We start from the raw sequence: 26,246 nt of genomic DNA on the forward strand, positions 1-26,246 counted from the left end.
CGGATGGGCATCTCTTAGCAAAGCCGTTTCATATTTTTAGCTGCTGAATATGCTGAGAAGCAGCTTAGGTATCCAGTGCCTGGAACTCCCCCGTCCCTCACATACCGGGCCTGGGAGAAAGGGCAGGGCTCCTTCATCTGCAGCATGCCCACCTCCCACTGGCCTACAACCAGTCCTGGCCCTGGGCAGGACAGCAGGACCCACTCTGGTCCAGTTCTTAACTCAAGACCCCCTCTCCAGCCTCCTTCAGTCCCCTTTCCTGCCCACCCCTCCCTCCTTCAATCCCCATCACACTCTGTTGACTCCTGGTAGGTCATAGTCTAGCCTGCTTCCGACTTGCTGCTGAATCACTATCTCCCGGGAGCCACGGGAAGAGGAGGAGGGAGGCAAGGGCTAGTGTCTCCCTCTAGTGCCACTAGAAGCTAATGGAATTGAGGCCTCCCGTGCTGCGCCCTGACGGGCTCCATCAGGCCACTCAGCCTTCTCTGCAGCTGGTCCAGGGCCGACGAGGACCATAAACGAGGTGGCCAGCAGTCCTGCTTTGTGCGGGATTGAGGGAATTCCCAGGACGTGGGTCTTGATGGGATCAAACGCTCCCCGCCCCCCCCACCCCGGTCACCCTGTGGTCCACAGGTGTGCACTGACTGGGGAGACGCTCACTCCCGAGACCCGGTACCACCCCCACCCCCGCCCCCACCTAACCAGGGACTCCTAGGACCTCTCTGCGTACGCCCCGCCCCCAGCCTCTTGGCCCTTCCTCCTGGGGTGATGCAGTCTGCCGCAGGCTGAGGACAGATTCTGGAAGCTGCAGGGAACAGATACCAGTTCAAACCTCTGCTCCTGGCTGGCAACCTTGAGCTAATTCCTTCACCTTTTGAGCCTCCATTTCTCTTGCATAAAGGGTTCTGCGTAGCGCCCGGCACATAGGATACCTGAGCCTGTCTGGCCCACCTCAGCTCCCATCCAGATGGCAAAGACCAATTTAAACCTGGAACCCGCAGAGCCCCTTAAAAGGAAGTGACTTCTTAAAACCTCACCTCCATGGAGCGGGGGCGACTCCAGCCCTATTTTGGAAGTTTCGGGCTTTCACAGGCCCCGCAGCACCCGGGAAAGTCTACTCCTGTACACACTGAACATTTGAACACCACTGACAATCCTACTTTCAGGCCCACCCACGGGAACTGGCAGGCTCCTCCAGACAATTGGGACATGTGTAACCTGCCACCGAGGGGCCATGCTGAGCCCCAAACAGATATAAAGGGCTTAACATTTTCATGGTAACGAGCATCCAAAAGGCCCAGGTTTTCTTTTCTTTCATTTCTCTAGGTAAAAGACATCGTGTTCCTTCCCCAGATATTCTAATAACAGGCAGGTGGAGGGAGCAAAGGAGAGGTTAGAGGGTGGGCCGAAAGGCATTCCGCCACTCCCCTGTGCGTAACTGCCCACCCTCGGCCCGCCCTTGGAAATTCCTGGTATTTGACCTTCGGTGCTCTGAAACAGGCAGAGCAAGTGCTGATCCATTTTACAGATGAGGAGACTGAGGTCCTGAGGGGTGAAGTGGCTTGCCCAGGCTGTTGAAGCTCCAAGTGCTGCCTGAAGGCCATGCGGAGGTCCCCTCCCACCCCCGAGATGCAGGCAGACGTAGGGGACACAAAACAACAGGCATTAGGCTCTCCCAGGTGAAACATTGGGCCATGTTGCCCAATGGGGTAAGAGGCAAGCCAGGCAGAGTGCTCAGGTGAGGGAGAGAACAGCAAGTGTGGCCTGGGCAGCTTCTGTGGAAGGACCCAGATCCCCCCCAGGTGGAAACCTGGTAAGGGCTAGAGGGCCCGGGCCCGCCACTGCCTGCCGCCTCCCTGCTTCCATTCTCACTCCCATCAGCGAGTGTCCTGGCAGAGGAGGACACACACAGGAACTCTCAGCTCCCTGCTCTCACCCTCCTGTCTGCTGGCTGACATTGACTGCTCTGCCCAGGACGCCCGTCTGCCAGGCCTGCAGCCTCTGGAAACTGCTCGAGAGGCCAGCTGAGTTGCCTGGGTGGTATCCAGCACAGGAGGGGGGCAGCCCTGGCCAGGGGAGTGACGTGGAGCCTTGAGGTGCGCAATCAGTAAGCACTTTCCCAGCTCCTGCTGTGGGGACAGATCCTAGGGGCTGCGGGGCATCCAAGGCAGCTTCCTGGAGGAGGGAGCCTGGAGCTGAGTTTTGAAGGATGAGAAGGGTTTGGATCCATGGAGAGGGTAGAGAGGAGGAAAACTCAAAATAGAAGCAGGAACAAGCTGTTATGAAAAGCAGCTCTGAACAAGAAGGAGTGAATGGGGGAAGGAGTTGGACAGGCAGGGTAGGGCTGGGCCGCGGGAGGCTTTGATGTCTGGCTGTGAAATCTGGAAGGTTTCGGAATCAGGGAGTGATGTGGTTAGGGCTGGGAGGAAGATTTTTGTTCAAGTGGAGATGGACAGATGGGCAGGGAGGGGGGCAGGGAGAGGCTGTGACAAGTCCAGGGCTGAATGTCAGCAGACTCAGCTTGTGTAACTCACTTAAAACTAGCATTTTTCAAATGACAGATCGTGACCCGTTAGTGAGATCTGAAACCAACAAGCATTTTCAAGATAGAACAGACTAGACATGATCAGTGTGTCACCAAAAGGAAGGTAAAGAAGTGTCTGGTCTGTCTGTCTTTTCTGGGTTGTGAAGTTTCTTACTATGGGTGGCAGGCAGGAAAGTTTTTTAAAATACAGCCTGACTCCCTGGGCCTCAGTTTTGCCATCTGAGGGTTACTCTGAGTGCCCCCACAAGGCTACTGTGGGAATTTTCCTTCTCTCTGGAGCCAATACAGTGAGGCTGTGACGTGCTGGGCCAGACTCGCAAGTGAGGAGGGCCTGGGTGAGGGGGCCCCGGGTCAGCCGAGGTCTGGAGCAGGGTGGGGACGAGGTCTGGAGCAGGGTGGGGACGTGCCCCCACTGAACTCCTGGCTGCGCTTCTCTTCTGGCCCGTGAGAGCCTTCGCACGGAATGGTCTTGAGAGGGAGCGACGTCCGGCCTCGACAGTCGAGGGGCAGGAACGCTGTTCTTTGCCCCCTTGGAGCCCTGATCTGAATGGCTGCACTGAGGGTTCTTGTGCCTTCGCCGCCGGGGCTGTGTTTTCCAGGGTTTTGAGAATGGGCCCCATTGTGAGCAAGGAGGCTGGAATTCCTGCCCTGGGAGGAAAAGCTGAATTCCTGAGGATGGAAGGGGTCTCGGCCTCCCTAGGCTGGTGACCCAGAGAAGCAGATGCTGTGGCCGTCACGGAGCCCAGAGCCTCAAGTACCTCAAGAGCGTCTCTGCTGCTGCTGCATCCACAGCAAAATGACAAAGCACTGTTTGTCCGTCTCCTCAGACTCAGCCCATTATTGTGGGCAAGGGCTCTGGGTGAGTCTCCAGCCTGGGCACGGGCTTCCACCATGTCCAGGACTCGAGCAGAGGGTTAAGGGTGTGGGTGGGTTTGAACCCTGGTTCAGCCACTTGTCGGTTTGTAATGCAGGCAAGTTACTTAACCTCTCTGCAACTTCAGTTGAAAAAGGGGGAGACAAATAGCTCCCCTTTACAGTTAACGAGTATGTGGAATAATGCGCAAAGCTCTTAGGATGGCACCTGGCCCATGGAAAGGACTCCTGGCTCACAGCTTGGCTTCACAAAAGGGACCTGACTTGGAGTGTGGATGGCAGCCAAGGTGAGGGAGGTGCTGACTGGCTGGCTCGCCCTCACGGGCATGGAAGGCCAAAGACCCTGGCCCCATCGCCATGGTGCCAGCTCAGAGCCAGTTGGCCAATGAGAGCAGACCAGCCTGGAGACCCACCAGTGCGCATTCCAAAAGGCCAAGGAGTCCCACCTTGACTAGCAGTGCTCCATGGGACAGAAAACAATGCTGACTTCCTGGACAGGGAAAATGAGGCACAGGATTGCCAGCCCAGGCCAACTGGCCAGGGATCTGCCCAGGTGCCCGAGCGCCTACTCTTGGCTAGTGGGGGTTCCCTGGAGTTCTGAGGACCACAGGCCAGAGATGTGGAGAACCAGGGCAGGGCCATGACAATGTGTGGAGATGGGGTTCAACTGCAAGGTTCTTAGAGAGAAGGGCAAGGAGAGTCTTCCAGTTTGGAGGCCTTCCTTGACTCTTAGTCCATTTGTCCATCCCTGCATCCATCCATTCACTGATGTCATAACAGAGTTGCTACAGGGCCGAAAGCAGGAGAGTTGCTACAGGGCCTGAAGCAGGAGCACTGTCTTTGCTCTCAAAGAGCATACCATCCAGTTGGGAAGATGGACACACACAGGAAGAGAAAACATACAACTCACTGATTAGGTGCCCCAGAGCCTGGTCAAAAGGATACATGCTCTGGAAATTCCCAGGAAGAGGAGATGAGTGGTCTGGGTGGTCAAGGAAGGCTGCCTAGAAGAGAGGGGCACTAGAGCTGGCCCTTGAAGGATGAGCACTTGGAAAGTTAGAGCAGAGGCAAGATGGGATGCGCAACCCTGTGTGTTGGCAGCAGAGGGTGGGGACCTCTGGGAGGCATGGAGCAGGACATGCAGCCAGGGTCTATTGAACCTGGCTCTGATTTTAGAAGAAACTCAGTGGTCGTGTTTATAACAAAAGATTGCTTCCCTTGGAAAGTGGCAGCACCATCTGGTTCTGGTTTCCCCTGTTTGGGTTGTGAGATGGGGATTCGTTTTAGGGGAGACAGAGGACTGCTCTGCTCACCAGGCTATGCCAGCCTCACTTGCAGAAGGGTGCCTGGTCCGAGTGTGTGTGTTTGTGTGTGAATGTCAGAAAGACAGACATCAGGGCCCTACTATTGGACAAACCTTGACTGTGAGCCCCTCTTTCCCCAGCCCTGGCCTAATTTCGGGGGAAACTGGGAGCTTAGGCCAAGGGCTCCCTCTTCCCCTGGAGGCTCAGGAGCACATCCAAGGCCCAGTTGTGTGTTCCTGTCTTGGCCTCCATGGAAAAGGTGCCTGGAGTAGGGCCTGTGGCTGAGCTGCTTCTCCCAAGGACCTGGACTGCCCACAGTGACCCAGGAGGGCTTGGGTTCCTGGAGCTCAAGCAGAGAACCCTGCTCCTCCCAGACTCTCCCCATTACAAATGCACAGCCACTGAGACCAGGCCTCATCAGGTCTGCTTCATGTGTCTCTGAGGCAGGTGCCTTAGCCCATTTACAGAGGAGGCTCAGGCAGCTCAAGTATAACCTGCTTGGGGTCACATAGCTAGAACTGGGAGGCAAGGCTTCAAAACCCTGCCCCCCCCCCCCGCCACCCACATCCTGTGTGGCCTTGGGAAGGGGACACTGCCTCCAGAAAGCCCACTGATTTCAGACTATGGCACCGACTGCCCCAATTCTATCTCCAACACCTTATGATGCCCTAACTGGAGAAGCCCAGTGGAATTTTCTGCGATGATGGCAATGTTCTCAGTGGCTACTGAGCATTTCAAATGTGGCTAGTGTGACTCAAGAACTGAGTTTTCCATTTCACTTAATTTGAATTAATGTTAATTTTAATTTAAATAGCCATAGCAACTGGTGGTTTCCGTCCTGGATAGTGCAGCCTAGTCCAGCGGTTGGAATTGGGTGCTGTTGGGTTTTATTTGGATAACAGTGTGTGTTTGTGTGTCTGTGTTTTAATTTGAATCAGTTGTCAAATTTTAGAATTTGGGAAATTTCATATGAAAATCTAGATTTCTGGTTTCTCATAAAATAATCTCCAGAATGATTGCTGGGGCAGGACAGGACTGTCCCCTCCAGGCTGTGGGTCCGTTCTCTGATTTGTCCAGCACTCTCTCTGCCGGCTCCATCACTTACAGTAGTAACCAGGGGCCCTGAAGACATCTGGGTTTGTGGCTCATACTACCTCGTGTGTCTGCCAGCTCTGGCTCCCCAAGGTCTAGCTCACTGGCTGGTACACAGTAGGTGATTAGTGAATGTTGGATTCTCTGGGTTGGAACCAAGACTCGGGTGAAATAGTGAGAGAACAACGCGGGCCTTGGTTTACTCGAGCTCCAGTGGGGCAGTGCTAAGCACAGCCAAAGGCGGGCGCTGACCAGGGAGTGGAGGGGCTGGGAAGGAGCGGGGAGACTGGCCTGGCTGGCACCTGTCGGCTGGGCCAATGCTTTGGATGTCTGTTTCAGAGGAAGAAAACCAGGCTCAGAGAAGTACAGCCACGTCCTTAGGACCACTGGGTCAGTAGGTGGCAGAGCTGGACTCCAGCCCCAGGGGAGTGACTCAGTTCCTAAGCTTTCATATTCCCCAGTGTCCCTGGCATGACAGCCAAGCCTGGATGGCCCTCACTGCTGGCCCCGGCAGCCGACTTAATGAAGCCGCGCCACAAAGGAACTGGTGGCCGCCACACTCCACACAGCAGGCACTTGAAACTGGGACAAAGGAGTCTCTCAGCCAAGCGCTGTGTGCCCAGAAAGCTTGGTACGGCCCCCGGGCGGGCTGGGGATGGCTTGCCAGGGGGGCGGCTGCCTGCCCTCAGCATCCATGTGAAGGACGGGTCTAACGAGGAGCCCAAAAGCCACCAAATGGGGCCAGTCCAGTGTGGGGGTCATGGCCTTGGGTTCCAGGCTAGGCTCGGTCTCAGCTGGCCGTGCGGCCTGGCCCATGGCAGCCCTCTCTAGGCCTCAGTTTCTTCAACTGAAAAAAACTGAGGACATTGGACTGGGCCCCACCTGAACTTCTGCAAGGAGGCCTCCAGCATCTCGTCCTGGGCAATACCACCCTGCCTCCAGCTCTCCTCAGGCCAGCGTTCCCGTCAGCACTGACCTCGCCCCTTCTTGTGTAGGCCAGCCTGGCTCCAAATACAGCAAAGTCTCTGCTCACCATTCCAGGTCCCAGCAGTGCCATGGCTTCGGAGCATGATGGGAAATCAGGAGGGTGGGAGTGGGCCAGGGGTTGGGGAGTCACCATGGAGCAGCGCTTCCCACCCCGAGCCCCTCCTTCCTGAGAGTGAGGGCATGCTATTATTACTATTATTGACAACAGTGGTATATTTATCAGCCATTTAAATGATGCCAGGTACCAGGTTAAGCCCACACACTTATCAGCAGCTTTTATCCTCACAAAACCCGTGTGGTAGAGTCTATCTTCCCCGTTTTACAGAGAAATGGAAGATCAGAGAGAACATGTAACTTGTCCAAAGTGCACAGCTTATGAATGACAGAGAAAGGATTAGAGCACAAGCTATCTGTCAAGGGTCCCATCCTCACAAGCACACTATTCGGTTGCCACCTGTGGCTAATAAGAACACAAAATCCAGGAAGAGGAGCTAAATCAGGAGTAAGGTGGTAAGAGACAGGAAAAAGGGAGGCAAAGGCTTAGGGCCAGGAGCTCCAAAATGACCTTGTGATTTAGATACATTCTTCGGAAGGTCACAAGTTTGGTTCAGGTGTGAGGTTGGGACAGACAGCAGAAGCCTGGCCGGTGGCACAGGAGCATCATCTGCGACGAGATACTCATGCAATGCACAGCGTTTCTATGGAGCCCCCCTTGCGGCGTGGCCGTGGCTAAGTTTGCTGGGCTACTGCTTGGAGGGTCTGCCCCTGAAACTGACCATTGACCGTTCAGGGTGCTGGCATCCAGGTGTGCAGCTCGCAGATGGCCTGGCCTCACCCAGGGCAGCTTTAGTCTCCATAGCCTCGCGGGCTCCACCAGCAAGACTGTTTCTCCCAGCAGAGCTTTTGTAAGTTCTGGGCGTGGTGATACTGGGTCATGCCGTCCTGGGCTGTGCCATCCTCCCACTCTCCTTCCCCTCCTTCAGCTCCCGGCCTTAGGCCACTTGCTGACACCCCCCAAACTTGTTCTAGCCCAGCACCCTCTCTTCCTTTGTAGCTCTTGCCATCTCTATTATGCCTTTGCCGCAGTTCCCTTGTTTGCTGTCTATTCCTCCACTGGACTGCAGGCCTCATTGGGGAGGAGCTGGATGGTTCCGAAGGGCTGGCCAGATGCTGCGGCGCTATCCCCAACCCGTCCTCAGCGGCTGCCTGGCAGGACTGCCTCAGGTAGACCGGGGGTCCCTGTCTTGCCCTCCTCTCCTACCAGCAAACCCTGGCAGAAGCATTTCTTCTTCTAGAAAGTCTTCCCTGGAAACTACGGATGGGCCAGCAAGCATGGAAGTGGTTTGCGTAAAACACGAAAGGGCTTGAGCGTTCTTGAGGTGCAGTGTACCCTGACAACTCGGTGTGCTTCCTGCCTGTTTTTGAGGATGTGCTCAGCAGCTGCCCAGGCTTCAGGCTCCGTCCTCTGTCTGTGACATCACCCAGTGTTGCCATGGAAACCCCTGGGCATCACAGGGGACCTGTATGCCATCACTCAGCTGGGGCTGACTTCTTGCACCACCTGTCTCTCTCCTCCTCCACAGATGGACTGCAGTGGCAGATGGCCTCCTTTGCCAGGCCAATGTCCAGAAGCACAGGCACGTGTGCTCAGGAAGGGGTGTACTTCCACCATCACCCCGTGGGTACCCCGAGTGCTATGTGCTGGCAATGGCACAGCGTGCCCCACATAGGTTATCCCAACTAACCTCTTAGTCGACTAGCCCCAAGGGGAAGGTACTACCATCATTACCCCCTTTTCCCAGATGTAGAAACTGGGGTGCTGAGGGGAAGACACTAGCTCAAGTGGCAGAGCTGGGATCTGAAGCCAGTGCTTGCTGATTCCTAAGCCAGGGCTCACAAGTGTCACAGCTGTGTCTCCTTCTCTGCCTGCCCTCCCCTGGTCCCCTCCCCTCCCCCCCCCCCCCCCCCCCGTCCCCTCCCCTCCCCCCGGCCCTTCTCTGCTCGGAAGCCGTCCTCGGGCCCAGCTCTCTGCCTCCCCTTTTGTCTCTAAACCCTCCCTCGGCATCCAAGTCCAGCTGGAGGACCCCACCCCGGTCTACCTCCTCTGGGCCCCCTCGTCTCCACAGTGACACTCGACCACTGTCCCTGGCACCCTGGTCAGACTGTCCTTGGAAGAGGAGTGACAGGGACAGGGCTGGGCTCCCTGCTCGCCTTCCCTGAAGGCCTTCCTGGTAGCTTTGGCCAATGCTGACCTGAGGCCTCAGGGCACACTGGGAACTCTGTGATGGGTGAGTCCACACTCGAGTTAAGCAACTCAGCCCAGAGTCCCCCAGGCTGGGGGTGAGAGGAGGTGGGGGTGGGCTGTCCCACCATCCCTGCCGCTGCCAATCCCCTCTCCTCTGAGTCCCTGGAGCACCAACCAGCTGCTCCACTCTTTTAAGTTACTCTTCCCATCAGGAAGTATTTGCTGAGCACCTATTAAATGCTCGGTCTGCCCCTGGGACAGCGACCACTGAGGGAGGGGCAGGGACTAGGTAACTAGGCAGAGAGGTAAGTGGGGATAGGAGCTGTGAGGTGGAGACCCAAGGGAAGGTCTCTGAGGAGGTGAGGGCTGAAGAAGAGCCTAAAGGGCAGAGGAGAGGGGAGGGGCGCTGGGCGGGGGAGCTGGGGGCGGCTGGCCTTCAGAGGGCATCTTAGGCAAGTGGGAAACCCCTTCAGGGTTTAATTCACAGGCTTTCTGGGAAGCTCCCGCTGGCTGCTACTGGGAGGCGGCCTGGAGACAGCAGAAGAGACGCCCAGGGTCTCTTGGCACTTAAATACACCAGCGCCCGTCTAGGGTGGCACAGCTCTGCAGCCTGGTTCTTTTGGCTCCCAGAGTTCCGTGGGCTCCTGCTCTAGTGCCCTCAGGGCTGGCCAGTGCTGGCCGGCTCCCTGCCTTCACCTTCACTCCCTCAGGGGCCTTCCCTGTCGCCTTCCCGATGACCCCTGTGTTCCCGTATCTGCTGCTGCGGGCTTCAAACCCTGAGGCCTACCTCCCCTCAAATATTTCCCTGCCCCTGGCAGGACGTGTTCCCCACCTGCCCACTAAGGTTCCAGCGAGCAGCACTCAGTGGGGGCTCTACCCAGACTTGCAGGGTGCAGGCCTACGTGAGGTGACCCCCGTCGGTCCTCTGCCGCTGAGGCCTCCGCAGCACTGCAGTTCACTGTGGGTCTCTGCCTGGGAAAGACTCACGGGTGCCCTCTCGGCCGCAGCGGCCTCTGCGAGGGGGCTCAGCACGGGGGCTCAGCGTGGAGGCTGGGCGCTCCGCTATGATCTTGCAAGGCTGCCTTCTCTGAGGAGCCCGCCTCTGCCTGTCCGACCTGACCACATCCAGGGCCTCGGGCCCCCCCTTCCAGTCTGCCCAGAAGGCTCCCATGCCCTCCTGTGCATCAGCATTCCGGATTCTCTGCGAATCTGCTGTGAATATTTCTGAGAGCCAGAAAGAGACTGCACTTTGCACCCAAAAACCTGTTACCAGTCCAGGTTCACTGGGTGATCTCAGGATAAACACTTTCTCTCTCTGGGCTGCAGTCCCTCCCAGTATGATGAGGGGCTGGGCTGGGGTCCGGTGGACTTTGACGGCTGCAGATTGGCCAAACCTCCCTTCCTGCCAGGAGATGCTGCATGAAGGCTCCAGAAGAGTGAACTGGCGCAGCTGCGAGCTGAGAGGCGAGTGGCCAGGAGAGCAGCTTAGCCAGACCTCTGATGTCTCCAAGCACAGCCCAGCACTTCCATGTAACCCCAGCGACAGCAGGTCACACCGGTCCCGACTGCCTGCCACGCAGCCTGCTAAGCACTTTACAGAGGGGCACCCTCCCCTCCCCCTGCCACTTATGCGCTGTACAAGCCAGGCGGTGTCTCTGTGCCTCAGTGGCTTTTTTTGTAAGTTGGGGAACTTACCTGCACTTATTTCATGGGATGGATGTTAAGTTACATGTTAAAACAAGTAAATTGCTTAGGAGACCTGGTGAGCATGCAGTAAACACGAGCTATTTTTAGCTCTCCAGAACTCATGTTCTGAGCCTTACTGTTATTGTCCCTGTTTGACTCACGGGGAGCGTAAGGCTGAGTCACTCAGCCCACCTCCTGTGTTCCAGCGTCAGGTGGACACGAGGACACAGTGGTGCACAGGTCCACGGCCCTCGAGGACACAGCCTCTCAGGGAGGGCAGAGGTGGAACTTTCATTACACCTACAGAGAGAAGGCCCTGTGCAGGGTGGGGGGCCCCAGGCTCGGGGGAGCTTGACAAGGGTTAGAGGACTGCCCCACCCGACACAGCCGGCGATGGCAGGTCCGCGCTCCAGAGCCAGCCCTCTAAACCGCTCTGCCAACTTCCTCCCTGAAAGTACCCTAAGCGGGGAAGCCGAGAACAGCAGAGCTGACAACAGCTACCTGTGGGCTTTCCACTGGACACAGGCCGGCCGGGATGCGGGGGACTCCCCTGGTTAGGAGGCCACTGTGGCTCAGCCTTGGGGGCTGTCGCCTGGGCCCGCTGGCCTTCCGGGACGCTTGGGGGAAGTCAGATTGCAGCTGCAGGACCCTTCCCTCTGACCAGGGGAGCTGGGGATGAAGTTCCAGCTGGCTTGTTGGAGTCAGTCGGCAGGGTCAGTGCCCACTGGACTTGGTGCTTGACCTCTGCTGGGGCCCACTCGATGGTGGTGTCTCAGAGCTGCACTGATAAGGCCAAGTAGGCCTCACCTCTGGGTTTTTGAGCAATTTGTGCAAGGGCTGAGGCAGCAGCTGGAACCACCGGAGGGTCGACAAGCAGTCCAGTCAGTTCCCGGGAACACACAGTTCTTCCCAGAGGGGAGCAGAGGGAGCAACGATCTTCTAAACCCTGGAGTCGGAAAAGAATTAGGATGCTCCCTCTGGCGTCTTCCTGGGGTTCTAAAATTGGATTGAGGTGATGGTTGCACCACTGTAGATTTACCAATAATTACAGTGAATTATTTATACACAAAGTGGAGTGGGTGTAGCTCAGTAGCTGAGTGCTTGCTTCACATGTATGAGGTCCTGGGTAAAATCCCTGGTCCCTCCTAAAAAAAAATTACACACTTAAAATGAGTGAATTTTGTAGTATATAAATTATACCTCAACAAGGATGTTTAAAAAAAAAGTCTCCCTCTGGCCCTAACCACTGGGCCAGCCTTCAGCCAAGGCACCATCTGGTGATGGGTGCTTTGGGTCGTGTGTCGGGTGGAGGGTGGGGAAGGGCAGGTCCTCAGGCAGCCATCCTGTGTGACAAATGGGCCCCAAGTTAGAGAGGGGATGGGGTGTTAAGGGCTTGGTCAGGGCTGGGGTCAGGGCTGATTGCTGCAGTCAGCTTGTTCTGTGGATGGAGGGGTACTTGCAGAACCAGCCTCACTGGGTCCAATCCGAGGAGCCTACAGCTTCTGGGCTGCACCCCCTCCTCAGAGGCCTGACCCCAGAGCAGGAAGCCCCTCCTGGGGGCTCCTGAGCTGGGGGAGGGATCTAGCGGGCTGCTCTGGAGGCTCCTGAGTCTTGTACCTTCTCAGGGATGTGGCCCAGCCTGGATTCTCTGGAAGGGCCACAGTGTGCCAGGTGCCTCCACCTGTACTTTCAGCACCTTGTAATTTGGAAGCTACATACCCCCTGGCCATGGTATCTCCATCACAAGCCTGTAGGGCAAGCTGGGGTGCAGGAGGCAGGGTATTGGACTTGGAAGGGTTAGGATCCAGACTCTGATACTTACTAGCTGAGTGAGGCACAGTCTGAGGCTAGGTTTCCTCATTTGCAGAAACAGAGACCTTAACCTCGCAGAGCTGTACTAAGGGTTAAAGAAGAACAACTGCTCAAGGGTCTCTCACAGGGGGTGGCACAATAATTAGCAGTCTGCAGGCTCCCGCCAGGATGCTGGCCGCTGGTGGCCACGAGGTGGAGCCAGATAAACACAGATCCCAAGAACTAAGGCTCTCCCAGTGTCCTAGGTACAGGTGGTGTCCAAACTCCTTCAATAGACCCCAAGACCAACTTACACGGCCTGGGAAGGGGCTGGGGCCACGTGATTGCCAGAATGCTTGTCCCTCCATATCTACCTTTCTACAAATGCTTTCTGTTCCTGCAGTCCTCAGCCCCACTCCTGATCCAATTGCATGCTGGAGACCACAGACTATCAGAGCCAGGAAGGACCCCTGAGACCCTCAAATTCTATCCTTTATCTGATGCTAAGGCATAAAAAGATTGAAGACTGAAGTCACTGGCCGGACGGTGGTAGCTCCAGGCCCATCTCTTGGTTCAGTCCTAGGCACACGCCCCCTCACTCCCTCAGGGTCCAAATGGCTTCCAACTCCATGAAACTGCGCCATCTCAGGCGCTCCTCTGCCCAGATGGCCCACCTCTTCCCTCCCGCGAGCAGCTGGCTCCTGCCTCGGGCTCAGCTTGGCTGCTGCTGGCTCAGGGAGGTCTCCCGGGAGCACCTGCACAACCACTTGTTCTACTTCCGCTTTCCCTACTGAGTCGGCAGCTGTGAGAAAGTCTGTTTCACAGTCCTGGTGAGGAAACTGAGGCTTTGGGAGTTTAAATAACCCCCAGGCCACATGGCGGGTGGGGGACAGGGAGTCAGGGTCCCAGCAGAGCCTGGGCTCTTTCCCATTATGCTCTGCTGCCCCCCACGGGAAGGCACTGGCCCCTCTGCTTTGGCCCCTTCCCTCACGGGTTCCCTGAGAACAGGGGCTGAGTCAGGTCTGCCTCTACACTCCTGCACCTGGCACCACGATAACCACTAAGTGCCTCCCACCAGGATGCAGGTGGAAGAAGCCCTGGCCTGGGAGTCGGAAGACCTGGGTTTGAGGTTCAGCTCTGCCAGGCTCCCCGTGGACTGTGTAACTAACCAGGGGACTAGTTATAATGGGATCTAAGGGGAAACTAGAACCAAGCTCACACACGGCTTAACAATGAAGCAGGCCTCAGAGGACTCTGCGGGTAGCTCAGCCCTCCTGCCGCAGCCTCCAGAGGGCCCCGTGGTCTGGGAGCCAGGGAGTGGGCAGGGCGCCCTGGGTACCTGCCCGCCGGGACCAGCCTCCCAGGGCTGAGGTTTCAGGGAAACAGAAGGTGCAGGCCTGAGAAAATGACAGGGATCCCACTTTCTCTGCACCCCGTTTTGGGAGAGCCGAGAATCCTGTGTCAGTCCTAGGACAGAGGGCTCCTCTCTCGCTGAAACAAGGCCCCCCGGGCCTCTGAAAGCCCAACGGCCTAAGGGTTTTGAGTCTGCTTCCCTCCAGCCCCACCCAGCACGACAGCAGGGCCTCAGGAGTCCTCTTCCTCGGGGCGATGGCCCCTTCAAGGGGGTAGGACACAGCTTCCGTGGGCGCCTCCCTGCCACCTGCCCACCCAGGCTGAAGAGGGCCATGCCAGGGGCGGGCAGGTTTACTTATGTGAAGTTCCGTGCTGTTCTCTCCTGGCCCCAGGCCCACGGCCCCTAGGCCAGCTGGCTCTCTCACCCATCAGCATGCAGAGGCTATCTGTATAGTCGGTGGCAGAGGGGACTGGGAGGACGGTGTGGCCCACGTCGCTGGCCTGAGGGTGGTGGTAGAGCCAGTCGGGGAGCAGAGAGCTGCCCTCTGACAGGGTCTGAGCAGCACTCGCCAAGCAGGGCGGGGGGCTCTTCAGCCCAACCCCAAGCCACCAGTCCCTTAGGGGGGACACAGACAGGGGATGCTTTGGGGTTCCCAATAGCCAGCAGGGTACCTGGTGGTGCAGGAGTGGAGAAGCCAGCCGTGTCCCTGTGCCCCAGGAGAGGCTCCTCGCTTGGTGAGCCTAAGCGAGACCCCCAGCTCAGCTCCCACCTTCAGCTCTACCCGTCTCGTTCACCCAATTCTTTCTGAGTGGCTTCTATGCACCCGCCGGGAAGAAGGAACAGAGTTCCCATTTCCTGGGCGGCTGTGACGCATGCACTCACTCCCTGGGCGCTCCCAGCTGTCTTGCCACGTGCCCACTGCAGCCTGTACAGACGGGGAGGCTGAGATGGGAAGAGGTGAACTGACCCCTTTCAGCTCACAAGCAGACCTGGGTGTTCCGATAGTTTCTGGAATTACTTTAATTTAACTGAAAATTTCACCGTAATGGTAGCTGTGAGTTCATTGGCCCATGCAATCCCTGCACGACCTTGGGGAGGAAAGGGGAGAGGAGAAGGTACTTGTGACTCAGCGCCTACTCCGTGGGCCCCACACACACTTAACTCTTGCCAGTGCCCTGGGAGGTGGTGTCCCTTAGAGGGAGGGGAAGGTTACCTCATCGGCCCAAGGACCCGCGCCGGAGGGGGCGGGGGCGGAGGGGCCTGGATTCTAACCCAGGACATGGGCAGCCAGACCCCAGCGGAGCCGCCAACCTTGGAGCAGGCCAGACCTGGAATTGGACTGGATGGAGGCTGTCAGGGCTCCTGGAGGGACACACATCGGCTTAACCCAGAGCACGTGGCCTCCGTCTTCCCGCGGGGTACCTGAGGTGGGTCTGGGAAGCCCCTTCTGTCCTCCTGGATCCTCCCGCCCATTCCTGGATGAAATGAGCTCTTCCAAACTATAAATGGAAGAGCAGGCGGGGCACCTTGCGGAAGAGTGGGCTTTCTTGGGTCTCACTTCACCCCCACCGCAGCCTCCTTTCTGGAAGCCTCTCAGTGTCCCTCAGGTCAGCCCTCACTCACCCCAGCCCCGGTTCCCTGAGAAGTGAGTTGGACAGCCTCCCTCCCTCCCTGGCCTGCCTGGTGCCCCAAGGGGATCATGGGCCCCACCTCGGAGGGCAGGAAGGTGGGGGTGGAATCTGTCTCACTGGCGGGGATGGGGAGGGGGCAGCGCAGGGGCTTTCCCACAAAACCCTGCTTAGGCCCCTGGGCCAGAAGGAAGGGCGCTTGGGCAGGCTGGGGCCCGGGTGGTCTGGATCTGCCCTGGATCCCTCCCCTCTCACCCAGGGCCCTGGGAACATTGGGGCATTGTTCTAGGCCACAGCAGAGGGGGGCCCTGGGGTGGAAGAACAAAAACCTGTTCAGCAGGGCTCCACTCCTCCCATGCAACTTCAAGAATTTAATCAGGATGCTGCTGGCGGGCTTGGCTAGAAACCAGCTGAGGGGAGCAGCCCAGGCCTCAGGCCGAGAGGGGGCAGCAAGGAGCCGGAGGAGCTCTGGCTCCTGCTTGTCCCTAACCGCACCCCAAGAGCCCACTCGGGGCCACCACAGGAGGACCTTGGCCCCTGCTGTCCATAACTGTGGGCCCACTATGTGCCACTGGTGCCAGACTGGACACTGAGCCACCTGAGAGATGGTCCCTGCTGGCTGCAAGCGCCTAGGCCAGTAGGCTAACAGTGGGATGATAAGCATGTGACAAGAGGGTTGCACGCTCAACCCTTCCCTGGCCTCAGTTTCTCCTCCACAACAAGGGGGTGCCCCACCCTGAGCCAATGGATGGCTGAATCCACGCACAGTCCATGCAGGAAAGGCTGAGACGCTTCCCTGCCTGCCCCCTGCCCATCTGGCCCCTCATTTCCTGGGGGCGATGGGCTAGGGGGCAAGTCAGCTCAGTTCACACTGCCAGCTGGGAGGACGGGTCCGGCAGGAGAGCACCTGGGCTTCCAAGGCACACAGACCCAGGTTCAAGTCCTGCCACCCTGCTTCTTGGCTGTGTGGCCCGGAGTAAGACCCATGACTGCTGAGGCTTTCGTTCCCCCATCTGTTAAAGGGGGGATAATACCAACTTCATAGGGTATCCTGAGATTTAAGTGAGATAATATCATGCAGAGTTCAGAGGAGGTAACCAATAAAACTAGCATCTCCTTTCCCTTTCTGCTCCCCTCCCTGACAACAAAATGTGCACGTGTGTGTGTGCATGTACACACACACACACACACACACACACAGTCCTAGTCAACGGCTGGCTTTTCAAGGACACACCATCACATCAAAAAGAAAACAAATGTCAAAGGAGTCGAGGTTTGTCTCCACTTGCCCTGGCTGGGGTGGAGCTACTGCCAGGGAGGGGGCAAAACCTTAGGTGCCCCGGGCTGAGGGATAGGGTGGGGCAGAGGCAAAACAACATGAGTCTGGAGCCAGCCTGCCAGGTGGTGACCTTGGCTGAGCTGCTGAATCTCCTTTGATCCCCTGGACGATCACGTCACTGTCATACCCCATGTGAGACTCTAACGGTGACCGAGTGAGATGAGGCATTCGGTCAACGGCTCCTGAGCTCCGCGGAGGCAGCAGAGAACTGAACGGACCCCCGTTCCTGCTCTCCTGGAGCTCACGCTCTGGTGGGAGGACCAGAGGTAGACAAAGTGGGCAAGGAGGCCACGTGGGAGGTCTAGGAAGAAAAAAGCTACAAAGGGGGAGAGCAAGTGCTGGGGCGAGGGGGTGCAACGATTATAAACAGCAGGGTCAGTCTTGAGAAGGCTTGAGGGAGTGTGGGGACAGGCCAAGGGGCGCTCCGGGAGGAGTGGGTAAGTGTTCCAGGCAGAGGGAACAGCTCGTGCAAAGGCCCCGAGGTGGGAGCTTGGCTGGTGGGTTGGGGAATCAGCAAGCAGGCCAGGGGACGAGCCAGGGCTGTGATGAGTGAGGATTTTGAGCAGAGGGGCAGCACGGTCTGATGTGTGTTTTTAGTGCTCATTCTATGGCTGTGTTGAAAATAGACCACAGTGGGCAAGGGCAGAGGCAGGGTGAACAGAGCAGTTAGGAGGCCACACAACAAGGCAGGCGAGACGATGGTGCCTTGGCCTGGGGTAGGCGCAGTGGAGACGGTGACCCGTGGTCGGAGTCCGCATGGAAGGGTGTGAAGGAAACAGATGAACCTAGAACAGCTCCAGGCTTGGGGCCCGAGTGGGGTGCTCAGGAAAAGCTCAGCCCTGCTCCGGCACCCATGAGCTGCAGTTCGCATGGGCCGGAGTCGGCAGCTGGAGGAAGAGAGACCCGAGCCCGCGAACAGCCACATGAGGAGACACCCCCGAGGCTGCTTCAAGCCCAGCATCTCAAGTGCCATAAAGAACATCCTTTCTGTGCTGAGCTGATGGATGATGAGCAGCCACCAGGAGTCACGAGATGGGCCTGGTTCTCCACAGGAGCCAGCTGCCTGGGGTCAGAGCCGGGGGCTCGGCCTGTTGCCCACCTCCCCCATCATGGCTGAGCTGCCTCAGACCTTGTCTTCGCACTGCAAGATTGAAAAGGACCCCCTGCCCCATCCCCCGGGAATTCTTGAGGGTCCCATGAGAGCACACTTGAAAGAGACCAGGGGTTATCTGTAAAATTCCAATTAAATCCACAGGCTTTGATAATTTGATAAGCCACCCCACAGTCGCCCCAGAGTCAAAATATGCTGTTACTTGATCCCATGTTTCTGTTTCAGGACAGAGAGAGGGAGGCACACAGCAGCCGGGGAAGGTGCAGGCACCCTGGAGAGGGAGGGTGATGCTGGCGTCTGGCTAAAGCACGGTCAGCCTGCTGGCTGAGGGCCACGCCAGGGCATGGCTCTTTACTGCGTCCACAGTCTGCAGTGGAGCACAGGTCTGACTTGGCAGGTCCAGGGAATGGAGTGGAGATGGCCTAGTAGTTCTGAAGGAGATGCCCACAGAACTACCGACCACAGCTGACCCCACTTCCTGAGCCTCCGAGTGTGTCTTGGGGCCAGAGGGCTTCCTGTTTTGGGACCATCTTTTGTCAAACTAGTTGTGAACCTGCCCCGGTGACTAGTACCATGGTGACTTAGAGGCCAAATGCTTTACAATCCCTCCCCTGTAGCAGCCAGGCAACACAGCCTGCTGGGGAGGAATGTGCTCTGAGCCACATTCTATTCTGTTTCACAGCCTTCCATGAACAAAGGTGCTGAACACCTCCTTTGTGCCCGAGAACACCGTGCTGGGTAGGGCGCAACACGGGAACACAGGCTATCTCAGTAAACCCTTGTGACCACACCAAGAGTTCAGCAGAATCTTGCTTTAGGGATGGGAATATGGAAATGCACAGAGGTTGCATCCCAGAGCCTGGCCCCTTGAAGCTCTGCCATGCCGCCTCACCCACGCACAACTGCCTTGCTGAGCCCAGCCACCACTACTCCTTGACAGTCTTCCGGGCTGACCTATGGCCATTAGTGTGTGAGCTGATCTGTGGAAAAGGGCTAATTTATTCAGCTGACTGGCAGGCAGCAGGATTTAGAGGCAGGTCTCAAAGGCAGGTCAGTTGTGCTTGTGGTAATACACCTGCTAGTTCTACCACTGGCAAGTACCCCTTTCCCCCTCCTGTGAGGCACATTACCATATCCAATCCCAGAGACAAACCATCTATGGAGGAGCACCTCCTCTCTCCCTTGTAGGGAAGGAGAGTGGGGTGGCTCCGAGAGGTCACCATGGTTGGGGAGGGGCAGGGCTGGTTTGACTTGGGGAGCTGGCTGCCAGGCTTGGGCGCCTTCTTCCCTGGGAGAATGGAGAAGGAAGGGGTGGGGGCACTGAGAGGCATCAGGACCCACAGCCCCGGTCCCTCCATCCCTTATAAGTATCAGGGAGGCAAGTGGGAGCAGAAGAAAGAGTATGGGCCTTCTATTTGTGATCAGAAAGTTCAGGGTTCAAATCCTAGCTCCAGCTGTCAGCCTCCATTTCCTTTTCTGTAATGTAGGGATAAGAATATATAGCTCTTGGTACAACCTTTTCTCACAAGCCTGACCCAAAGTTGGTACAGCGAGAACAATGCTTTTCTGTCAGACATGAACAAACAATTGTACCTCCTCTTGTGATCTACAAAGCTCTTTCCTGGACCTCACCTCACGGAGTTTCACTCGTTACCCGTGGAGGTCACAAGAGCAGGGATTAATCATTATCCCATTTTACAGAGGAGAAAGCTGCCTACGGGAGTGGACTTGAAATGACACAGCTGGTGAGCAGCTGGGTCATCAAGTCATTGATGAGCTTCTGACAGTTTCCAGTGTCTGCTTGTGTCCTAAGCCTACGGCGGTCGGCAGTAGAGGTGGCCTTCAAAGGCCAGGGGAGCCTCTGAGTGAGAAAATGCTTTTTCCACCCCCAAAGGCTCTAGGGCATTTCAGGGTCTGAAGTCTTACAGCATGGGCAAAAGGAGTGGGGCCCCACTAGGCAGGGCTGCCACATAGGGGTGTGCAGGTTTATACTCTATAACCTTCACCGTCACAATTCACAGACAGAACACTGGGAATGCTGCCCTTGCCCCACCACCCCTGGGAGCTGGACAGTGCAACAGCCTTATCTTTAGGCTTTCTCCTTCCCATCACCAGGGGACCCTCTGTCTCTCCCACTTGGGCCCAGACGAACCTTCTGCCTCATTCTTTACTTTCCCTCTATGGTACCCATACCATTCGTGCTCTCTCACCCGTACTGTACTTTAAGGTTTCAGTGGAACAGAGATATGGAAGGAGGTAACCAGTTAGCATCCCTTGAGCCCTTCCCAGCCCTCCCCACAATCCAACACCCTTCTGGCTGCCTTCTTCCACCCACCAGCTCCTGGGTGAACACTGGGGTTTTCTCTTCATTGAGAATATTAAATATACACCATGTAGGTGAGGGAACTCCCCTGAGCAAGACAGTGGCCATGAGGATGGAGTTTGGTCACATGTGTGAGAAATCTAGATGGCTGGGAGGACATCTAGATTCATGAGCCTAGAGTCCCCTGATCCAGAGAGAGAGGGGGAAAAAAAACATTTGGTTCCCAATCTCTCTCCAAAATTAGATCATGTGATCTGATGTGGAAATATCAGCCAGAACTGGGCTGGCCACAAGGAGTGAGGGACTTGGGTTCAAGTCTTTCACCTGTCATTTATTCAACTGGCTATATGACTTTGGGAAAATCACCTAAACTCTCTTGGCCTCAAATGATGTCTATCACAAAATGAAAAGGGTAAAAGTCACTTGGCAAATACTCCATTCAATTCATTATTGCTTTTGATGATAATGATTATCATCAATGGGTGAGCTTTTAGCTTAGGCAGCACTTGCCCTCCTATGTCTGCATTTCAGTGAGGGGCCTTGAGGCACTAACTATTAAGAACAATGATGGCTAACCCTGGGCATCTGAATGGTATGTCCATTGTATTTTCTGTTATCTCTTCTGCTCCTTAGTCCTATGGGCTAGAAAGAATTTTCAGGAAAACTTGCCCCCTAAGTGCAGAGACCCCTTCACTTGCCAGGTCTAGGGTAAGGGGAAATAAGGTGCATGTTTTTAGTTTGGCAATAGAAATCTGAGGAATACTGGTCTCTCATTCCTTTGGCCTATCTTTCCTTAGCCTGGTTGCCCTTTTCAGCTCTCCCTCTACCTGTGTCCCTATATCCTTGGCTTCCCTGGCTGTTGTCAGCTTTTGCCCATATCTCTCAAACCCACAGGAAAGGCCTGAGCTATAACTTACTCTTTTGGGGGGTTGACATCCTCTGGTCTGGCCTCAAAGAACTGAAAGACTTCATCACACTGGGAAATGTGGGGAGGCAGCCGGACGAGTGCCTGTGGAAAGATAGGAAGAAGGTATTAGGCTTGATGAGGTTGGGAACAGGAAAACCAAAAGCAGGTTCAACTCAGGCCAATAATGATGGGAGAAGCTCAATGACTCTATAAGGGAAGATAACTATGCAACCAAACAGCCAACTAATCAGTGAATTAACCAATCAGCTAACTTAACAAAATATTTCTCCAATCATCCATCCATCCATCCATCCACCCATCCATCCATCCACCCACCCACCCACCCATCCATCCATCCATCCATCCATCCATCCATCCATCCATCCATCCATCCATCCATCCATCCATCCAATCAACCAACCAACTAAATAGCAAATGTGTCAACAAGCCAACTAACCAACCAGTCAACTAGTCAACCTACCATTCAACCATCCAGCCCAACTATTCAACTAATCAAACATTTAATTAGCCAGTGCACCAACTAAACAAATGGCCAAACAAAATACAATAACCATTGAACCCTAAGCCTCAGGATTCACAGGAACTAGTCATTCTGCATGAATCCTGAAATAGGTCCCTCCTGTCCACAGAATAAGTCCAAGATCCTTAGCCCAGTAGCCTAAGGTCTTATCCTAACAGTTTCATCTCCCACTATTTATATTACAGCTACACGAGATATTCACATTCCCTAAACACTCACTGTGAAATTATTTAATGACAAGTTAGTAACCGTACCAAGGAGAAGAAAAGAGTTTAATAGGAATAGGAAAATTGGGGGCAGGATTTAGAAAGGAATCTTTGAAGCTGAGTTCTGCAGGATGGGTAGGAGTTAATGGTTGGAGAGCAGGAGGGGAGAACAAGCACAGTGGTTCCAGGTGCTGATGAGGTCAGTTTAGCCCAAGTGCACAGAGCAAAGGGACAGGGGGCAGGGGCGGTAGGTAGAAGCCAGATTTAGGCCATGCTGAGGATTCCTGGAGGAACAGTATGAGCTGAAGGGTAAGGCAGAATTTTAGAAGAGAGGGCATGATCCGGGCTAGAGGGGCTAATAGGATTTAGGCAGTGAGTAAAGGGGTGGGTGCCCTACAGGGGATAACAGCAAGAGTGTGGGCCAGCTGTGAGCCTGTCATCTGGGGTAGGGGTGGGAAGAGCCTGCTGCTGGCAAGTGAGGAGTTAGGGTCAGATGCTGGAGATCCTTGTGAACTGGGTGGATTGTGTGCTGCACACCACCATGTCCTCCACACCTAGCACGGGGGATCCCGGATATGGGTCGAGCCAACATGGAGGGGTCCAGGATGTACAGGCCCTATTTCCTGGGACCCTTGACTTGCTATACAGAGGAAACACTGCGGCCAGGGATAATCCCTCAGTCCAAACAGATAGGAGAGCTCATTGCCAAAACAGGATTGAGCACCAGGGCCACAGGAACCCACAGCTGGAACCAGAAGAAAATTCGAGACTGGAGGAGTCAGCAAATGCAGGAAGTATGAGGAACTGCTGGTAAGGAACTTCCCAGTCAGTCAGATGGGGCCCCGTCACATGCCTGTACCATCCCAAGCCCCAAGCACTGGGACTGGCTTCAGATGCATCAGACCCGATGCAGCAGCTCCCGTGTGCCAAGTGGTGGGTTGTCCATGTGTGTGGTCAGCGGGACTCTTCATGACGGGCCTTGGAGCACAGGATTCTCGTCCTTGTGTTACAGGTGAGGAAATGGAGGCTGAGAGAGGCTATGTGGCCTGCCCACAGGTATCCACCAGGGGTGGAAAAGACCTCACTAGAACATAAGGTCTATGTCTACAGAAGTCTAGGGACTTCATTCTGCTTTGTTGACTGCTCTATCCCAGCTCCTAGAACAGTGGTTGGCACAGAGCAGGCACTCAATAAGTAGTTGTTTGAATGCATGAAAGAATGAGAATGAGAATGAGAAAGGAAAGGAAAGAAAAGGAAAAGAAAATAATAAGGGTTTTGATGTGCATAAAGCCCAATATCCAATAGCAATGGGACATGATAAAGGGGCAAAAAAAGCAAATGTAGTCTAAGGTGCTATCAGCAGAATTACAGTGCTGAGGAAGAGGGAAGCAGTAGCTTGGTCCTTCTCTAAGCTGATCAGACAACTCAGGGCAGCCCACCACAAGGGCCATCACAATGCCAAACCCACACCAGGCCAGCTAAGACAGCACTGTGCAGCTCCCAGCCTTTTGTTCCAGAGCCCATGGCTTTCTAGGAGTCTCTAACTCATCAGACCCTCATGAACAGCCAAGAAACAGAAAAGAAGGAAAATGATCCTTAACGAGCAACTACTGCCTCAGGCACTGTCCTAGGCCCCCTCACGCAGGCATCCCACAAACAGCGTGTGCCTGACAGACACGCGGCTAGTGTCACAGGGATGAGCAAGACCCATGGGGGCACACGCTGAGGAATGTCACCCTATTTCACCCTGGAGGTAGATATTGCCTCAGTCCACGATGGGGACATTGAGGCTGGTGGACAACTAAGGAAGGCGGGAAAATCCAAGCTCCACACTCGAAGGTCTGAATGGGTAGAACTTGCCCCATGGTGTTCATGTTTTCATTTAACACACATGGTCCACGCTGTGGGTAGGAGGAAAAGGAAAAGGAAAAGAAAAACTGAGGAAGAAGAGACAGACTGACAGAAAGAGAAAGAAGAAACGGGCAGGCATGTGCAGAGGAAGGACTCCTGGTGGGAGGGGGAAGGGTTTGGGGAGGGGGGCAATGGTGGGGGTCGGGACGGGTGGCAGGCAGGAGGGATCCCAGGGAGGCAGGAGAGAAACCATCACCAGGGATTGGGGCTGTGGGAGAGTCGCTGCCAGGCAACCCCCCTGAAAGGGAGGGGGCAGGGGAGGGCAGCTTTCCTGCCGGGCCCGGGGACCTAGCATCCTGCCGCCCACCCGGGCAGACCCCGGCTGGCCACCACTCACCCAGCAGCCAGCGGGGAACAGAGGGGCTCTTCATGCAGACAGAGATGGGCATTCCAGGGGCAGGGGACGCGTGGGCTGGGAGGGCCTCAGACAAAGGGGCCTTTTGGTGGAACAGCCGTGGCATCTTTATTTAACAGGCAGCCGGAGGGGGAGCTGCAGCATCCAGGGCTCATCCTGGTTGCAGGCTGACAGGAGGCCCTGAGCACAGAGCAGCTTCCATTGGAGCTGCTGCCAAAGTCCAGCTCTGGCCAAAACCACCTGGCACGAGAGCCTGTGTTGAGCAGTCAGTCTCCAGGATCTGGGCCGGCAACAAAGGCTAGAGCTGGGGAACCCCAAAACCCAACTGCCCAGAGAAGAGCAGAGTGGTGTGTGGGGGGGCAGACACACGGGCCTTTTCAGGGGCACCACTCCCTGTGCTCAGGTCCAACGTTCTGCCCTTAGGCAGACACATGGTGTGTGGGGCTGAAGCCAGGGCCTTGGGGCCAGGCAGACGCAGGTTTGAGCCCTGCCTCTGCCATTCACTGGCTGTGTGATGCTCGATGAGTAACCTTCCCTCTCTGAGCTCAATGCAGTGGGAATGATGGTTTGATAGGGCACTGATCTAATTGTTAAGAGGACAGATGAGATCATGAATATAAGGAGACTTGTGCTAATAAACACACAGTAAATGCCAATTACTTTATTGTCATCTGCATTGCCATTATTCTATAGGTGAAAGTAGAAAGAGCATGCAACAGGAGCCAGGAGGCCTCTATTCTAGTTCCATTACACACTTGCTGTGTGACTTTGGGCTGCTCATTGTACCTTTCTGATTGCTGCTGCTTCTAGGATAAAATACCAGGCCTGGAATCCCAGAGTATAAATCATGAGCATCTGTTCCTTTAGATTAAAAAAATGGGTTCTGTGGGCACATTTGGAACAGTACCTGGTAGATTCCCTATCCTGGCTTTGGAGAGGACCATACTTATTAGCACAGCAAAGACTCTGAGAAGTCCTGCAGGAAAGAAACCTGTAGAGCTTTGTTCAGCCCGGCATTTATTAATAATATTGACATGCAGGGCTCTGGGCTAAGTGCTTTACATAGGTTAATTCATTTAATCATCACATCAACTCAACGAGATGAGTACAACTATGATTCCAATTTTACAGAGGAGGAAACTAAAGCACAGGGAGATTAAGCAGTCCCCCAGTGTCACACAGCTAGTAAGCAGTAAAGGTTAGAATCAGGCCACCTGAGCAGAGATCCTTTGTTCTGTCTGATTCCTCTGATTCACCACCCTCTCCTGCCTTCCGCATTACCACAGGCATTTGACCACAGAACTGGCTTTCCAAACAGCTTCTGATTACAGCCCTTGGAACATACCTGGGGCAAATCCAGGCTAGAGACAGTCTGAGGTTTCTCCCAGCTCTATGGGGTCTACGGCTCTAGGACTGTAAACACCACCATTATCAGTGAACTCACCCGCCTGGTCTGGCAATCTGCCTGAGCCTTTCTAAGAAGGCTTCTGAAGACCCCAGGGCTGGAGCTGGGCCGGAAGGGGCATGACCTCAGCGTCCCCATGGGAGGCCGGCTGAGTTGACCTCAGTCTGTGACTGGCGGTCAGGGAGCTCAGCAGGAACAGATGTGGTGAGATGGGATAATGGAAGGGGCCAGGGGCCCCGGGTGCCAGGAAGGTGTGGTGTAGGAGAGGTGGGGCTGGTACAGAGGCGCTGAAGAGCACCCAGGTTTTGAAATTAGCCCCCACCAGTGCCCTTGCCCCAGTGCCCAACTGCCCTGCAGGCTCCAGCTCCTGCCCACATGACCACTTCCTGGGGGGCTTCTGTGACATGGCCATCACTTAGCACCTAATGTCCTCATCCCAGATGGCACAGACTTGGACAAGGGAGAGGGGGCTGCCTTGTGTGTCTCTGAGACCTTCTCCCAGATACCGTGAGTATGAGCACGGTCTTTGCAAATGCAAGTGGCATGGGAGGGGGCCCAGGCAGCCGTACTCAATCACTCTTCAGGAGACCCGCCACTTTGGGTAACATCTGACCCCTGACAAAAGCAAATTCTGCATTTGGCT

General features: G+C 55.6%; 1 protein-coding gene across 4 annotated transcripts in view; it reads right to left on the reverse strand.

The window, feature by feature from the left end:
• The window catches only part of SH3PXD2A (SH3 and PX domains 2A), a 238,317-nt gene that overhangs the window by 86,306 nt on the left and 125,765 nt on the right, over nt 1-26,246 (reverse strand). For all 4 annotated transcript variants that reach the window (XM_058298626.2, XM_058298624.2, XM_058298625.2 and 1 more), the window contains exon 5: nt 21,196-21,287. In XM_058298626.2, the coding sequence (XP_058154609.1) occupies nt 21,196-21,287 (92 nt within the window). The remainder of the gene's footprint in view (nt 1-21,195; nt 21,288-26,246) is intronic.

This window comes from Dasypus novemcinctus, chromosome 6, assembly GCF_030445035.2.
Source record: "Dasypus novemcinctus isolate mDasNov1 chromosome 6, mDasNov1.1.hap2, whole genome shotgun sequence".
Classification (NCBI taxonomy): Eukaryota; Metazoa; Chordata; class Mammalia; order Cingulata; family Dasypodidae; genus Dasypus; species Dasypus novemcinctus.